A 19078-nucleotide genomic window follows, 5' to 3' on the forward strand; every position below is an offset into this window, starting at 1 on the left:
ACCGCAAATGTCATTGGCAGGGTACAAGAAAGAAAAAAAGGATTGTGGCGGCTCAATATACAAACGAACATAACTACAGCAACAACAACAACAAACACCACGACAACGACTGTCACTTAATGGAGACAAAATTATATGCATGTTCAGGCTTTGTAAGAGAGCGAGGAATTCCATGACAATGGATAATACGAAAGACATATTTATGCATATCCATGATCCTTCTTCTTCTTCTTATAGTTGGACATTAATTCATATTTTTGTTCGCTGTAAATGAAATAAACTAAACCAAGATTCCAATATATTTAATATAATTTTATTTGAGATTGTTCAGAAGTTTCAATAAAAAAAAACACAATGTTGTAGAAGAGCCCCGTTTTTTGCATTTAACAAGAATCTGTATGTGGCAATCGGCAATTTGACGATGATCCACGGTGCAGCAACATGCGGTTTGTGTTTTGTAACAAAATCCCTTTTTTGTCCATTCGGACGGAGGAAAAGTAATGAAATGGAATTTCATTGAAATACCAAAAACAAAATCCATTCATGCAGTTAACAAAGGACCTCACACAAATTTGTGTGGGGGCTACACACTGACCGACATGCAGCAAGCACGAAGAGAATTATAAAGAAACGAAATAAGAAGAAAAATTCCACCGTCAAGCGAAATATCCACCCAACACAGAAAGGAGCCAATAAGGAATGATGGTATTTTAATTTTTTCCAAAAAAAATTATGACCATTTTTTAAATAAAAGTGTTTGAAACTTTGTACAAAGACATAAGAACATATACATAAGTTGTGTTCCAGAAACAAAAATCTTTTAAAATTTTTACCACTTTTGCACATTTTTCCCAAAAACACGTTCCCGGCAAAATGTTTACTTCTCTTTAAACAAAAATGGCGCTGAATAACATTCTCTTTAGAAACTTTTTTGCACGACAAATATGGGCGAGAAAAATTCTGTAACATGTTTGTCGGCTTCTGATTGGCTAGCATGTCGACTTTGACATTTGTTCCATTGTTTTTCAGGTTTCTGCAATTTTCCGGTCCCGTACTTTTTGGAAAAATGTGTATGTGGAACGCATTTTTGATAGTTCGCTGTTTTGCAACTTTTACCATTAAAAAAAGTACGGAAACGGAACTATAGATGAAATAACTGAATTGTAAAAAATATTTATTTATAAGACATGTTTATAACAACAATGTTATGATATGACACCTTATAATCGACACGGAACTGCTATAGAATACAATTTTGAGTCCAAATTCTTGATAATATTTGATCATCGAATTCCTCTTTAATATTGTTGGTTTTTGCTTTTATATATTAATACGCTTCTGTTATACAGGATCGTGTCAAATTATGTCCTATTTATCCTTATCAACAATTAGGAATGTCAGTCAACAATTTCCAAAACTGTTTTCAGACCTAATACCCTTGCATCATAGTTCATATTGCCATCAAATTGCCATCAAATTATTCTGACCAAGAAAAACCCAACAGCTGCGCTGACAGAGATAAACCAAAAAAAAAAAAAAAATATATATATATATATATTGATTTTTTCACAACGGACTCGAAATATTAAAGTACGTTAAACTAATCTTGCACAATAGCCATTTTAGTATATGCCGACAGAGTTTCTTGGATCTTTTATGCCAATATCTCAGGAAGTATGGACTTGCGCAAGAAAAAAATTATACCGTCGAAAATAACCAAGGACAACCTACTGACAAATTTTCTAAACGATCCGTTAGGAGTTCTTAAACTTCACTTTATCCGAATTTTGTGTCGAACCCGATCTATATCTGGAAGGAATAATACGATGTGTTTGGACCAAATCGATTGCTCCCTTCGAAAGTTATCGTTCTCACCATTTTACACAAACATTTCGAACTTTTATGGCGGAGGTACCGAAAGAGTAGACCGATATGGCCCATCATCGAACTTAAACTAAGTTTGGACAAAATATTACGATACCCAAAATTTGGTTCGTATCGGTTGATCCGTTCGGGAGTTATCGTGCGCACCAGCCAGCCAGACAGATAGACGGACGGACATGGCTAAATCGGCTCCAAATTGTCTGAAACGAATTTCGTCCAAACATACTTGGGGTCTAAAGCTGTTATTTCGATGAGGCACATTTACGATCGTATCAAAGTCTATAGACCCTTTCTAGCCTAAAGGCTGAGGGTATAAATAGTATAATTAACAAAATTTAAATTACATTGGTCAAAATATTAAACATTAAAATAATGTAATATCCCTAAAGCTTGAAAAATGTCCTTAATGTGTTAAATTTTTGTAACCCCAAAAAAGTACTACTTTTCCCAAAAATGCTGATTTGAATCAGATCCGAAAACTCATCTCGAAAATAAACAACACGACTGTCAAACATGCATACAAGAAGCACACATACAAACTACATAAAACAGATTCACTTATGTAATATGAGCACACACAATACCGAGACTGGGACTGACTGTGTTGTCCCCCATCCTCCATCCTGCGCAGGAACCACCCAACCAATGTCTGTGTGTTTGCTCAATCTCACACTTTAACGAATGAACCGTACACTTGAAATTTTTGGATAAACCGAAGAGGCAAAAGAACGTACGAACAGAGGGAGCCACGAGAGAGAAGAGAAGGATGGTGTGAAACTGTTTTGCAGTTTCGTGAATCGAAGCAATCTAAACGCCACTTAGTATGAAACTGTGCTTTCTTAAAGCATCCATTAGGTAGGTAGGCAGACTGACTGGCCGGACGGTCGTCTGGCCGGCCAACCGGCAAGCAGCAGACATTTAACCACAATATCGGCCCTAATCTAGACATCGTTGATGTTCTTCTCTTCGTCGAATGACGGTAATGGGAAAGCAAAAAAATAAAAAATAAAAAGAAACAACGAAACACAACAACACAGATTTAACATTTCATAAACGTATTTACTTGTTCTTAAAAGGAAACAACTTAAAACGCCGACAAATTCATTGGAAACCCATCCAAAATAAAACAAAACTAAGGGAAGACAAGAGCTACAGCCAAAGTAAGTAAGCCCAGTCACCACACAACGATCCATTTTCAGCATCCACCATTCATTCAGCAGACCATTGTGATGAAGAGAGGTAACAATAAAGCACAGCTCCAATGTGGGTACAACAGGCATTGATGTGTGTGTGAGTGCGCACAGCTTCATAACGAACCGAAAAATGATCATTAAACTTGGAGAAGTTTAAGCATCCCACTACCATTCACACAGACAGACACACACATACAACCATATTTGCAAATAGAGCCGTACCAAAAAAAAGAACATTGCATGTGCCAATTTAACACTCAGAGTATGAATTGGCCGAACATTTCTTCAGGTCTCACACACAGCTATGTGAAATGTTGCGAACAAACAAATATCAACGGTAATGACAGTGGGTAACAAAAGTATGGACCATGATACAAAGAAACTCAAAACTTTACGAATTGTTGTGTGAGAGACCCACATGTGCCCAATAACCCATTACAATGTAATATAAACAAACCACAGTCTGCATTTCAAGTAGACTAAAAAATAATGGGTTATTTCGCAAATTCACTTATTTTACTCATTACTATGTAATGAGTAACGGTGGTATCGAGTGTGTGTGTGTCCGACAACAAAACCGAGAGTTGTAAGTTCAACGCTCATCATCTGGCCAAAATACGAAGAGCTCTTGATGCACATGCGTACTGTATTTAGCTATAATTCAGAAGTTCGCATGTCCAGTCCCAGCAGCAGACAAAGTCAAAATTTGGAATGTAATTAAAGTAAACTAGAGCTCCGATTTTCTCGAGCTGACGAGTGAAAAATACTCGCGATTGTGAGTATGAGTTTACTCTCCACTCATTTGTTTTGTGTGGCAGCGTTCGCTAATAGCGTTCCACATAGACTGGGACTCTAAGAGTGAAATTAAGTGGACTCTAAAAGTGAAAGTGTGTGTGTGCGTTTATAGTAGTAAACGGTTATCATATGCTTTCTGGTGCAGATTGGCGACAGCGATTATCACACCTAAAAATAAATCAACGGTATAGCAAAAACTGAAAGAATATACGGCAAGAGCAGGGCTTTAAGCGTTTCACTCTATAATCGAGTTTCTATCATACTTTTAAAAAAATTCACATATGTTTTTCATCTTATTTATCACCTTTTATTGGCCACAAAATAACTACATATTTGATGTGACATAGCTTTTTTTACCCACTTAAAGCCACTGGTCGTTTAAACGATACAAGCAATGGTTAGCCCATGCACTTTTACGCATTTGGCCTAAAACGCAAGCAATTCTAAAACAACCGACTTTTTATCTTTTTCATATAAAATTTGCATATACAGTTTTCATATAAATTTTTCTCGCCAAAAAAATCTCGGTGCTATGTTTCTTAAATTAACTTTTTGTGGTTGACTTTCGATTTTCCTACCCACGATTTTGTATTTGACACAATAGGGATAACCCCTTAATAATATGTAACAATTCAAAATCAAAACCATGGTAACATTGGTTACATTTGCTGATTGTTTAACATGGTCAAATTGTCCTTTAATGGCATTATGTATACGATATGGATTTTCCAGGAAAATTGCTTTTTTGAAGCGTTAGAGTATGGTTCCAAAACATACTCTTGTTTTGAAAAGTTCGCAAAAAGAACCACTATTTGTTACCAAATTCGACTAATGTCACTTTTCCTGAAAACCACAGATTTTAGTTTTGAATCATTCAACAACTGAAATAACTTTTCTTACACACTGTTATTAATGAATTATCATCAACGACTGCTATGTGGTGTTGTCCAGTCATTGTCTACAAACACATTTCTCGAATTGCTTCCCTCCTGGGCATACAGCATACATTTGTATCTTCTGCAGCGGGAGCAAACATTACATCCCAACTGAAAAACAAAAAAGTTGTTGTGTACAAAGTTTAGTAAAACTATGCGAGCTCTTTTTCATAGCTGTTATTTTTGTTGTTGTTTCTTCTTATTTCAATCGGTCACCGTTCCATGTCCGCCAAGACAAAAATAACAAGTAGTTCCAAGAATTTGATCATCAACCGTTCTGGAAGCCAGTACACCAAATGGTAGTGTGTTTGTGGCGGTCAACACGAATGAACTTTGGAGCAAACAAAACAAACTCTGGTAGAATTAAAATAAAATGCATGAACAATTTCAATTCATATCAATTGGCAATGTTTTAGAAAATTCATAACTGATTATATAATATTTTTTTTTTTTTTTTAAATCAAAAGAAATATTATATTGGAATATCAATAGTTATATGTACGTAAGCACTTTTTCCACACTCTTAAAAAATTGGCTAATTTTCAGATTTTCATGTAATACAAAACAACAACTTGAAATAATCACGATAAAAAAAAATCTAAATAAAATCAAACAATTATAAAATAATAACCAACATTTGTTTTATATATACAGTTTTTTTTTTATTTTCTAATAGTATGTACATAAAAGATCAACTACAAATATGGACAAAAGTAACTGCAAAAATTCTCCAACCTTTACAAGGATCTTACTGTTATATATATATTAATTCCCTTAAACTCCTATAAGGAGCATAGGGCCACAGGATCTTACTGTTGCTCTCTGGAAATTGTTGCATTTTCTACATTTGTAAATTTCTGTGAAAGCCACAGAACTATGAATAAAATGTTGTATGCAATACCATTCCATCAATGCCCAGAATCAAATTGTGGTATACACTGCAATTTATTGAATGCGTGCCGCCCGCCTTGAATCATTTTTAATCGATTGTTGGAAATACTTGCACGGGGCTAAATGAGGAAATATGCTACAATATGTATGAGTATGAATGTGACAGGACGAATAATGAAATACATACATGTGTATGTGTATGTATGTGTTCATCATCATCAGGAAGCCTAAAACGTATCAAGCGGATCCGCGCAATTGTTCGAAATGAATCAAAAAAGCAGTCATGCCAAATATACGGCAGCATCAGACACATTAAGCAAAAAAAATAGCAATGGTCCAGACTTAAACAAAACACATTTTAATGATGGTCAACAATCACCATACAATCACCGATATGCTGCTTGACCATCCTCCTCTACAACAACATCTTCGTGGTCGTCGTCGTCGTCATCGCCTTCTACTGGAGTGTAACTTCAACAAAGAAAGAATGCTCAAATATTTGCACGATTCGAGTTAAAGCCGAAGGCGGCATTACCAAAAAGAATCGCTGAAAATAAAATCGCAGCAAGATTCCAATTTTGCTCGATCGATAACCACCATCAACATCACAAAAACCGAACGAATTTTTCAAACAAAAATTTGGCAAACAATGGATGAGGAGATTTCTGCCAACCAACAACCACCTCAGCGCAAGTAAGGTATGGCTTTGCCGATTAAAAATCAATTTATAATGGAAGAATACCCCACCACACATTGGCCAGCAGCTGCCAAGCCAAATAAACACAATTTTGAATTATGGATTCAATGCTTTATTTTGACATTTTACCACGACAAGCAAAACATAAGAATCGCTTTGGGATGGATTTGGTGGTTCATGACAAAGTTGGTTTTTGGTTTTTTTACATCATCTTTAATGAGAGTAACAAACGAGCGAGCAGGTTTGGTTAACGGAAATCTGCTTCATTTTAACAGTTAGATGTAACTTGTAAACAGGAAGGTGTCATTTACAACTTCCAGTGCAAATTAAGATGATCTTTAACATCATTGGCCTGAGAAGAAACAAAAGTCAAAAATTACAAAATTAAGAATGAGGAAGAGGAGAAGAAGAAAGTCCATATTACAAAAAAACAAAAACTCTAAACAAACAAAACGTTTTAAAATTAATTAATTTCCCTCTTGTTTTTTTTCGAAACACATTTTTACAAGAATTACCAACCACCACTCAAATATTGGTTGGCCCCCCAAACCTCGCCCAAGGCCAAGTTCAAGTAAACATAACAATATTCCTCCTCTTCACTACGAGCAGCAAGCAAGCAACAAAATCCCAATGTCTAACATCTAAACCTTGACTTGAACAAAGTCATATCCAAAAACATTACCCAGCCACAAGAATCACACATCACACACAGATCAGGGCAGCAAAGCAGAGCACAGACCAAACAGCCAGCCAGCAACACATTTTAATAGGGTAGGCAGGCAGGCAAGAAAGAAACCATTAATAAAATTGTTAGACAAGTTTACACGCATGTTTTGCTTTTTCTTCTTTTGGCTCTTTTCGTTCGTTGTTGTCCAATGAAGAGGAAAGAGTCCGCCGATCACACTACTATCGTTCCATACGATCCATCGAGCCAAGTCCAAAAACAAATAATTGACTTTACTACAAACGTTAGCAACAGTGGATAGTCAGCTAGCTGACTAACAAACCGCGTGGTTTTCAACAGAAAACTCGGGAACATACCAACAATGCTTGTTGTATTTGTTGCTGCTATTCATTGCTACTTAGAAATGTTGTTGTTACTTTGTTGTCATTAAAAGTTGATGTTTGTGTTATTGTTTCAAATGTGCTGCCTATATTAGAGTGATTACACTATGCGACAGTTGCCGCGCCTGTACATTTAGAAATAAGCAAGTAAAAATAAAGTGTCGGCTCATAACTTGCAGTGGGTGGTCTAGTAGAAGTAGCAAACTATCGATAGTCCGCCTAGTCGAATTCTGTAAAAACTATATGCAAATAAATACTCATAACTTATTTAATAATGTTCCTAATAGAACATCTTTTCTTGTGTTTGTTGTTGTTTTATCCGCTATCTAATAGTAAGTTTACATTTACGAAATCCACTCGATTTCAACTGTCAATTCCATTGCTTAAACGTCAAATGAAATCTAATAGATATCAGATGAGTTTTCATTTGACGTATACGCAAAAGAATTGACAGTTGAAATCGAGTGGATTTCGTAAATGTAAACCAAGCATAATACAAAATTGAAACAATTTTTGAACAGTGGGCTTGGATGTATGTAATTTTCTCGATTTAATATTTAAAATCAATTTTTTATTTTTTTTATCAGCTATCTAACCGCAATTTTCGCAATTTAATTTTTAAAATAAATTTTTATCAATGATTGTACTCTTTGATTTTCTTGATTTTTTTGTATTAAACTACGATTAATTTCAAAAATGTTAAGTCCTATTTGGTAGTGGAATTCTAATAATTACTTTTTCCTAATTGGGTTGTGGTAGCAACTTTTGACTTTTCTATTTTCCAACTTTTACCCTTGAAAAAGTACAGGAACATACCTAATATTAAAAATTAAATGATAATCATATAGCGTTTAGAATATTTATCTCTTGGAATTTTGTAAAAATGCTCCTTGCTAACAAATGACATTTTCGAAAAATAACGATGGTCGTTAAAAAGTCAAAGACGCGCCTTCCAGTCACTTTATAAAATTAAAATTCTTTAAAATCCACATCCAACACTTTGGAAACTTCCCCACGGCAGCCGCGGCGCACACACACGTTACATAAATTTAGCAAGTATGAAAAGAAGTCTACTCTTGGATGCCCTTGTTTTCTTCGGGAACCACATTCTTTTGCCATCAGCCAACCAGACAGACAGACATTATCTCACATTGGCTCTAAAAAGTATGACTAGGCACTGAAACTAACCCAGTCGGCCTCTTTTATCCATTGGGAGCCTCTTGTAAGTGCTGCCTGCTGCGAAGCACCAGCCTACGTATAAAATGTTGCAAATAGTTTGCCAGGATGTGAAGACTCGTCGACTGGTTGTACTACAACAAAAACAAACAAAGCTGCAACCACAATAATGATGTTATTTAGAGACATCGGGGGAGAAGATTATGGGGTGTGTGCCAGCAGGAAGGTGGCACAAGGTATGGATGGATATCCATACCAGCCAGCCAGCCAGCCTAATGGATAAACAAGCATCGTGTCTAAATAACCACTCGCCTCAACACCTCCGCCGTACTCATGCGCTGAGCCTGACTTGTCTGGAATTGTGGTAAAAAGCTAGGCATTCTACTCGATCCATTCAATAAAAAAACCACAATGAAAAACAGAATTATTTTCACTTCCACTTTTATTTGAGAAGGCAATGCCTGGCTGGCTAGACTAACACAGAACAGAGCTGGCTTGTTGCACTAGTCACCTTAAAAATAGGCCCAGACAAGTTGGTTCGAAGGAGCTGCTGCATGAAAGGGAAATATTTAAGAACTTTGTTGAAAACTACACCAACAACTACAACAGACAACGCAAACGCAAAAAACGTAACATTGTCAGCAGAATATGGCAGCAAGATAAGGTATGTCTGTTAAACTTTACTTAGTTTTGTTTAGTTTCCCAGGCTCAGCTGAAAGGAACTTGGCAGACAACAGTCTGCCGTCCAATGGAATGAAGACAAACAAAAGCGAAATGACTCCAGTGTGTGGCACACTCCTGGCAGCACAACAGCGGGAGGTAGCCGATGATGATGATGCAGCGCATTCAACATTCATTTCCATTCGATTTCATACAACAATTTTGGAATGCAGAGTTCCTCATTCGAGTTGAAGAAGTTCGATGTTCTTTGTCCTCCGTTGTCGTTCATTAGTGCAGGAGATGAACGAAAGAAGAAAAAAACTGCAGAAGATGCCGAAAGGAGGGAACCAAACCAAAGCAACAGGACGAACGAAGTAAATTCCTGAGGCCAAGTTTTGATTTGTGTGCTGTCAACTCTGGTATTGTAGCACTGCTGCATGTTTTGTGATGCATTGCAATGTGTTGTAAGCCGAGCTTTGGTTACATGTGCGCGATAGATGACGAAGGCGTAGGTAGGACAATCAGCGATGGACCGACGGACCAACCATCGACCATCGTTAGTGGCATGGCTAAGATTTGATGGTGCTGAGGATAATGATGATCAGCAAAGACACACACACACACACTCGAATACAAAAGTAAAGAATTCGATTGAGTATGGGATATTTTTAATTTAAGTTAAAGTTTAACATTCCTTTTTGGTGGCATTGTGGGAATAAAGACTGTTCGGTGTCACCACAAGTAATGGTATCAAATTTTATGGAAAACCATTTAATTGTTATTCTGATGTTTTTTGATACAAAAACTACAAAAACTAAGCTGCATTACAATACAAAGATATTACAATAATAAAGGTATTGTTAAATATTGCTTGTGGCAAGGAATAATAATTCGAATAATTCTATATCGGACAGCAATGACCGCTGCATATCATGTTTTTTTTGTACCATAAAGCAAGAAGAAAATATCATTACAAGTCCATCCACTAAACCCATTTGTTTAGCAAGGATATTTAATCTGAAATAGGTGCTTATTTTAGTTACTCTTTAGGTACTAAAAGTCATAACTATTTATTCGTAAATGTTTAGCGTCCAAAAAATATGTACTTATTTCCGGTGACATGCCCTTGTTTAAATAATAGGTTAGTAGGTCGATTTGTAATGACTTTTTGGAATAAATGCTGATTGATAAACAATTTTGGGATTTAGTAAATGTTAAAATTACTTCTGAAATAGTTTCAGGTATGGGTACTTTTTTTGGCCAAGCTAATCGTTAATCGTGTTGTCAAAATACCTTTTTGCGAATATAAAGAACTGTTCGATTAGATTAGGAAAGGAGTTTCGTATTGAAATACGCCGACGCCATACGTTGAGATTTATGTATGGGTGCAACGAACATTGTGAGATTTTTAAGGAGTTTCCGAAAAAATTTAAATTTTTCAAATCTAAATTTTGTATGCTCCACGTGTTAAGATTACATTTATATACAGTACAGGCCGAAAATTAAGCACAACATTATTATTTTTGTCTATTTTTCTTTTTGTTTATTTATATCTTTATTATTGAAAATAAAACACTGTAAATACACAAACTTAAGGAATTCAGAAATTCGGTCGAATTGTTTTGGAACCATTCTTTAACCACTTTCGATATATGTTTTGGTTCGTTATCGTCCTGGAATGTCCATCTAAGTGCCATCTCTTCTTCAGCATAGGACAACATCACGCCTTTTAATACGTTACGATACTTGAAATGATCCATAATTCCATTAATTTTATTAATTGGTCCTATCCCCTGCCCCGAGAAACAATCCCAGACCATTATATAGTGGCCTTATTATAGTGCCTTTGCAATATTTAGGATTTAACCGTTGCCCATTTGGTTCACACCTTATTCCATCTGAATCCTTTATATTAAATTTAGATTCATCAGAAAACAGCACAGTCCTCCATTTTTGGACACTCCAGTTCTGATGGGCCTTGGCGAATTCAAGTCTGGCTTTTTAATTTTTTTATGATATGAATGAAAGGTTTTCTGCTGAATAAGCCGGCATCTACCGGTCTTCGGTGAATCGTTATTTTGCTAATTTTTAAACCTAAGCGATTTTGTATTTGACCAGAAGATGCTGTAGGATGGATAATTTTGGATGAAGATGTACATCGGTTAATGTTTTGGTATAGCGCCCTTATAACGGTACCTCCCATTTTCGGTATTTTAATGATTTAAGCCACATTTTACTACTAAATTAGCTGTAGCTTAGAGTTCCAAGTGGTCACAAAACTTGTTCACCAAAAATTGTAGACCTGGGCGTTTGGGTATAGCCCCCATATAGCGGTACCTCCCGATTTTCAGTATTTTAAGGAAATTAATTATTTCGCCCGAAAATTAATTATTTCGCCTGAAATATTTAATGATTTAATATCCTCTGTGCGCATGTCATCCAGAATGAAGGATATGCAACGAAATGTTGATTTCACGATTTTTTTTTTTGTTCCTTAATTTGGGGATGCTTTAGTTTTGTCCACTTTTATTTGCGACTTGAAAGGATTCTTTTTTTAATTTTGAGCGCCTGTTGTTTCTGTATGTCGAAACGAAAATGTGTGCTAATGAAACACGCCCAAACTTTTGTGAGTTTTTCTAATTTGTTTTTTTTTTATTTTGAACCAAAGCAAAGGTAAAAATATTTCGAAAACTAAAGTTTGGGCGTGTTTCATTCGCACACATTTTCGTTTCGACATACAGAAACAGGCTGTTTTCTTAAAAATTATCATTTAAAAAAATTGCTAAAGGGGCGCTTAAGTTTTGGCCGACACTGTAAATACAAGAATTCAACTTTCGTTTGTAAAAACGTGGTGATTTGGGTGTCATAATTTTTTATCGAACTCACAAATCTTGATTTTGTAGTCGAATTGTCCCATTATTAACTTAGTGGTATTGTTAAAAATAAGTGTAATGTCATTACTTTTCAGGATGATCTTTCCCTGTGACTTCCAGCTTAGCACTGAAATACATTAAAAGTGAAATGTCAGTTTCTTCATCGACATAATTTCTCTGACTGTATAATATAAATTCACTTCAACAACAGTCCTTAATATTATTTTGATACACCACCACCCCAACATTGCATAGACCGGAACTGATGTTTAAGCCTTGTGACAATATCATACACAACTAACCATTTGCCTAGCCGCCTATGCGTGTAGGTGAAGTATGTACGTATATGAAGATACTGTGTTCAGCTTAACAACAATTTCCAAGAAACTTTAGATGTTATCGCCGGCTAGAGTTAACTTCCGTTCACCTTACTCCCCAAAACAAAACAAAAACCGTGAGTGATATTGTCGTCCTACAAGGTCATTGCATGCTACTTGTGTCGGTGTCGTTGCGAAACAATAATTTCCTTTAAAAATATTTGCCATGCCTAGGCTCAATTGCCGATTGCCAGTCAATTCACATCGAAATCAAAGCAGATCATTTCATGCGCTGGTGGTTTACGTTCATTTAAAGTTTACATGAAAAACTTTTAATTTTGATTTAAAAGCTGATTTTTTGTGGTTGTTGTTTTATTTTGTGGCCATTGTGTCATTGGCAAAGGCAAGAAAGATTACAAAAATATGCGGTCCAAGGAATCGTTCAATTCAATTCGAATACTGCAATGGAAACAATAGTTACTCACTGTAGAGGAGGTTTAGGTTATTGAGGTTTTATGCCTTCCTTTTAAATTCCTATAGATCATGACACAACAAAAATACAAAACAACACCTCATCATCACTGAAATTCGCAGCAATTTCAATTTCGCGGTATCCTTGCAGATCCGCGGTGGCTGGCTCACATTGCCAGTGACTGCAGCAGCGCACAGCAATTGAAGGAGAACTTCAGAAAAGCATCGCAACAGCAACAACTTTAGATCGTTTAAAATTGCTGATCGTGCATTTTGAGCTGATGTCGCTAGTTGATGTTGGCTGTCTGGCTGGCTGGCTGGCGGGTTGGCTGGCTTGCATTGCATTAAGTCAGTCAGCAATATTACATTGATGTCGATCGATTGTTGTTTTTTATTTTTTATTTTTAGTTTTGTTTTTTGTTTAGTTGAATGCATCTTTGTTGCCCTTTTTAGTGAAATTGAAATGAATTCGCATTTCATGATTTCAAGGACTTTTAAGGAATATTCAAAACTTTTTTGCCTTAATGCTGTTGCTGATGCTCGTCCTCTGTGCTGCTATTGCTATTCCAACAATGCTAAACATTGTTATTCAAGAGAATTTGTATTTTTCCGCTTTGATGTCTGGAGAATGCATAGCAAAGTGAATAAGACTTCTTAATAGAATGCCTGAGAAACCGCGATAATGACTGATATCTACAAGTCTTAAAATGTATTATTAATGAAGAAGCAGAACACTGGCAATGAATTGCAATCCAATTGAATAATCATCAAAACATTTCCATATCATAACTCACTAAGTGGAAGGATATCATACTTGTAAATGGTCACTACTGTGAAATTTCACTCCCGCTTTATGTATTACTTTCTTTACTAAGCAAATATGTTGTTGTTTATCAAATTATCGAACGAATACAATTTGTGTGTTACAAAACTGTCTGTTAATCAGCTTGAAATTCCGAGCGTCTACAAAAATTGAGCAGGACGCTATATTTTGGCACCCGAATGTTTTCTTTCCGTATGTTCAGGTCAGGTTCCAATATTGGCTATGTCGGTCTATGTTTTAGTATAGCTCCTATATACAGTGGCTCCAAGCGAAAGTCGTACACCTAATAAAATTTATTTAATTGACTCATAAATATTTTGTCTTTATAATTGCTGTACGACTTTCGCTTGGTGCTAAAATTCTTAGTATTTTAGATATTTTAATTTTATAACAATGTAAACGGATTGATTATTTTATTATATCGTGTTTCTAAATTGTCGACTAAATGCGCTATAAAGCTGCGTAAATACTTTCGTCATATCCCTTTTCGTGTCGGAGATTTTAGGTGATTTTTTTTTTTTTTTTTTTTTTTTTTTTTTGACAGAACTAGCTGTATTTTGACAATTGAGTGGTCACAAAAAATTGTTTATTTATTTAAAAATATTTATTATATTTTTTGCCTTATTAAGGCGAAAGTCATTCCAAGCTTAGCCTTCGTCTACCCACTAAAATAACATTCTAATATGCCTGATGATCGGACTTAGCTACTCAATGTACCTCTTAGGTCATAACAGCTCAACTCGAAAGAGAATTAATTCAAATATTTATTACAATTAAAAATTATAACAAAGACAATTATAAAACCACTAGCAATAAAAGCTATCGGCTAGCCAAAAATTGTAAATGTATGTTTTTGGCATTTTTTTTTTTTTAAAAAATAATAATCTTTTAAGGAAATAAAGTCTTCATTATTAAAAAAATATACAAAATTAAGGATTTCTGAATTTAATAAAAAATTATAATTCAAAAACTCTTTAACCACTTTCGATACTTGTTTTGGCTCGTTGTCTTCCTGGAATGTCCATCTAAGTGGCATCTCTTATTCAGCATAAGGCAACATCACACCTTTTAATACGTTACGATACTTGGAACGATCCATAATTCCATTAATTGTGTGAATTGCTCCAATCCCTTGCCCCGAGAAAAAAATCCCCAGACCATTATGTTCCGCCACCATGTTTTACAGTAACTTTACAATACTTAACCGTTGTCCATTTGGTCCACGCGATATGCAATCCGAATTCTTTAAATTAAACTTAGATTCATCAGAAAACAACACAGTCCTCCATTTTTGAGCACTACAGTTCAGGTGGTTCTTGGCGAATTTGACCAGAAGATGCTGTAGCATCATTTTTTGATGAATATGAACATAATGGGCTAAAGTTTTGGTATAGCCCCCTTATAGCGGTACCCCCATATAACGATACCTCCCAATTTTCAGTAGTTTGAGGATTTAAGCCATATTTTCCCAAAATTAATAATTTAATATTCTCTATGCTTACAAGATGTGCGCGTGTCATCCTGAATAAAGGATACCCAACGAAACATTGATTTCATTGGTTTCTTTTCCGTAAATTGGGTTTTATGAATTTTATTTTTTTTTTATAAAATTCTGAATTCCTTAGGTCTTCAATAATAAAGAAATAAAAAAGTAACTAAAAAGAAAAATAAAAAATAAATGTATAACTTTGTTTTCTTAAAAAAATTATAATAAAACAAAATTCCAATAAAGAACCTCACAGGCAACTGTGTTGGTGTTCTTTTCAACTCACAGAATTCGAAGAATTCTTAGTTGATACGTGCTGACATGTTGCAAAATATTTTGACTTTGGTGTTTCTTTGGAAAAGCCGAAAAGTGAGTGTGATTCTCATTCATATGAGAATACTAGACACTTAAAGAGTTCGGTTTTTCGCTAAAAAGTCATCATTTCAAAAACTGAGAAGCCAATTGATAATTCCCTTCGCCGGGATGAAATCATGATATTGGTAGCGATCAGTAAAATTTTGCAACACTGTCAGTTCGTTTTGAAAAACATTATTCTCTGTAATAGAGGGTAATAAATGAAGTTGAGCCAATGGGGGAATACTCCACTCAAACAATTGAAAATTATAATTTAAAATTTACTAAGGGGTGCAAAAGTTTGGCCGATACTGTAGGTCCAATTTTTTGTATAACCCTCATGTAACGGTGCCTGTCGATTTTATGTATTGTGGATTTATGATAAATGTTCCTTGTGGTCACAAAACATCTATGTACGTCAAAAATGTTTGGCATATGTTTAGCAATAGCCGATTTCAGATATTATGAAGATTTTATCTAAATTGTTGGCCAAAATTATCTGTTATTCGTCATTTAAGGATCACAGTGATCAACAACTTCTCCACAAAAGATTGTAGACATAGGCCCCATATAACGGTCCCCGCACGATTTTTGACCAAATTACCCATAATTTGACAATTGGCGTCACCGAAACCGTTAAAACAATTATAATTGTTCCACAAACATCCCATACTGGACAAGGGAGACTGCTCTCATATCAATGAGAGCACCCCGATTCATATTAGCTCAATGATATGGGACCTACTGTTTATAGCCGAGTCCGAACGGCGTGTTCTAAGACACCACTTGTAGAGAAGTTTTACAAGGCTGAAATATTCAGGAAATGGCGCCAACATCACTGAGGGGTATTTTGCCACCGTTGAAAATTTGATGTTGACTGGCCAGAGAATCGAACCCACGACCTTCAGCGTGCAAGGCGGGTGTGCATACCATTGCACCACGGTGGCACCCAACAAACAATTGTTTGTCCTAATACTGAAACATTTATTCACATTCGATTCACAATTTGGAGACAATGTCCAAAGTTGTATCGTTTGCATGCCCCCACTACAACGTCTACAACTTTTAAACAGTGCGACGAAAATCGTCATACGAATCATCTCCATTGACTTTGCTGCTCACATGCTTTTTATATCAGCTTATGTGGACAAGTAGAATTTCCGATATTTCAAGAAAACATTAATTTGTGTTTGTCCGTTGGCTGCGGCGGCGAAGGCATAGTAAAGAAGCCTCAATGGATTGCAACACTTAAGCCACAACAAACAAACATGTCAAACAAAAACTGCAACAATGTATGATGCGGTTCCAGCAATTCGACCGACAACAAACCAACGACAATTGTTTGTCAGAATTTTTTTCCAGGCGCGAAATATACAAACATTCTGTCAACTAAAAATTCAATATTTGTGTAAATAATACTCATAAAACAGAGTACAGAACATGTATATTAGGTTGGGTTGAATAAAAATACAAATTACAAAAAATGGTTTTCTGAGATAAAAAAAATAATCCACAAATACTTACAATCAAATCGGCTTTATGTATGCTATTATCTGTGTAGAATACCAACAGTTCGGCAGATAATGCCCGACAACTGGGTTCACGTAATTTTGAGGCAAGTAGGAGGCAGGCAGCAGCAAGAATTTGTAAATGAGTTTTTCGCACCGATTTTGTGGATAGAAAGCGATCCATGTAGTTAAGGGCCAAAAGTACAACTTCTTCTTGGCATTTTTCCTCGGCACAGACCTGAAATTCCAAACAAAAGAAGGCAACGTTTTAAAATTAGAAAATAAAGTGAAAAACAAAGGCCAATAACATTTATTTAAACAAAAAAACCTTGTTTAACTGACCAAGCCAGACATTGTAGCCGCCGACTGCAATTTATTGGCCCACAGAGCACAATTCGGAAGTAATTTTCTGTATTTCAATTATGCAAACACCACAAATAACCATTTGAAAATTTACCGTAAGTGGTGGTTAAGACAGGAAATTGAGTTATTGAATTGCTGTGAATTGATTTCGCACAGGTACCAACCAACAAACATTATTTGTATGTATGTTTGTACAAGTGCCATTGTTCCCAACACTTTTCACATTGTTGTGGTCAACGACTATTTTAGGATGAAGAACAAAAAAAAATAAAATAGAAAAATCCCTTGACCACAACTACAATGCAGTTCTATATTTGTGTCGTTGCTAAAGTTGGAAGAACAAAATAGAAAGTCATTAACATTTCCATTGTTATGCTTCTTAGAGGCTTAGAACATGTGTCTGGAAATTATTTTAAAATAAATTTCATAGTTGGCAAAAGAACACTCACACGCTAATTCATTAATATGCATAGCTAAGAATCAACAAGATATTGACATGGAATAGAACAGAAAAAATTCAATATATTTACATAGAATCGTTTACAACCACCAAAATCATCCTTGGCGACTCTGTAATATATCACCAAAGAGTATTTTTTGTAATAAAAACATAACCCTCAATTTTGCAACAGATCTTTTGATCACAACTCAACAACAAAACAATCATTTGCAATTTGTAAAGATTAAGCAGCACTACATGATTATCATTAATCACTTAAAGAATAAAAAAACTGATGTGAAATAAAAAACGAAAAAACGTCACATTAATGCCAACCTGCCTGCCCGGCATTAGGAGTTTTGTCATACGATTCTGAAAGGAAAAAAACTCACAGTAAAGCAATGTGTTAAAGCCACCGTCAATGTTTAATAACTTGGATTTAGTTGTCTGCCAATTCTTTTTTCTTTTTTAACATTGGCTAAGACCAATAAAAAAGCTCCGTCACCCAAGCCACCAAGTCAGTTGCATGACTTGCCACAATTAAACGTTTTTCTGTGATGTGACGCAATTTCTTATTTTTCACTTACAAAACTGAAAAGGGGTGATGGCTAAATCACAATTTAACAAACTGCTGTCGATATGCAACAGCCTACCAACCAACAGATGATCATTGGTACATACTTGTATGTATAAGGTACTAGAGATCTACGCTTTTCGAAACATGTGTTATGGAGAAAAAAGGAATCATCACTGGCGGCCACATGTAATTTAATATCTGCGTAATGCGCAAAAATCCAAAACAACAAAACCCAAACCGAACAAATAAAAAATCTTTTTATTAGCTCTTCAAAATGAAAAGTAAGGCACCAGAATTAAATGAATCAAAGAGCAGAGGAGAGAGAAGAACCTTAATAAAATACTACATTTCCGGTATAAAATATAACTTCAAATGCGAACTGATGAGGGTAGCAACGAATGACGCACAAGACGAAAGCAAACTTTACCACGTGGTTTGCATCGAAAGCTTTTCGTTCGTTTTCTTCCGAAACGGAACTAGGGTTTAACATTGTTTAAACGATTAATTGTTGTTATTGCAATCAATGAATCTGGCGAACAAAAAAGCGATAGAGAGAGAGACAAACAACCAG

At 35.4% G+C, this 19078-nt stretch overlaps 1 protein-coding gene across 1 annotated transcript in view; it reads right to left on the reverse strand.

The window, feature by feature from the left end:
- Positions 1-19078, reverse strand: part of CycD (cyclin D) — a 72945-nt gene that overhangs the window by 21155 nt on the left and 32712 nt on the right. Inside the window, exon 2 of the mRNA XM_073978240.1 lies at positions 17145-17366. Within this exon, the coding sequence (XP_073834341.1) occupies positions 17145-17366 (222 nt within the window). The remainder of the gene's footprint in view (positions 1-17144; positions 17367-19078) is intronic.

This window comes from Musca autumnalis, unplaced genomic scaffold (assembly GCF_047663935.1).
Source record: "Musca autumnalis isolate F117 unplaced genomic scaffold, ASM4766393v1 scaffold_3, whole genome shotgun sequence".
Classification (NCBI taxonomy): domain Eukaryota; kingdom Metazoa; phylum Arthropoda; class Insecta; order Diptera; family Muscidae; genus Musca; species Musca autumnalis.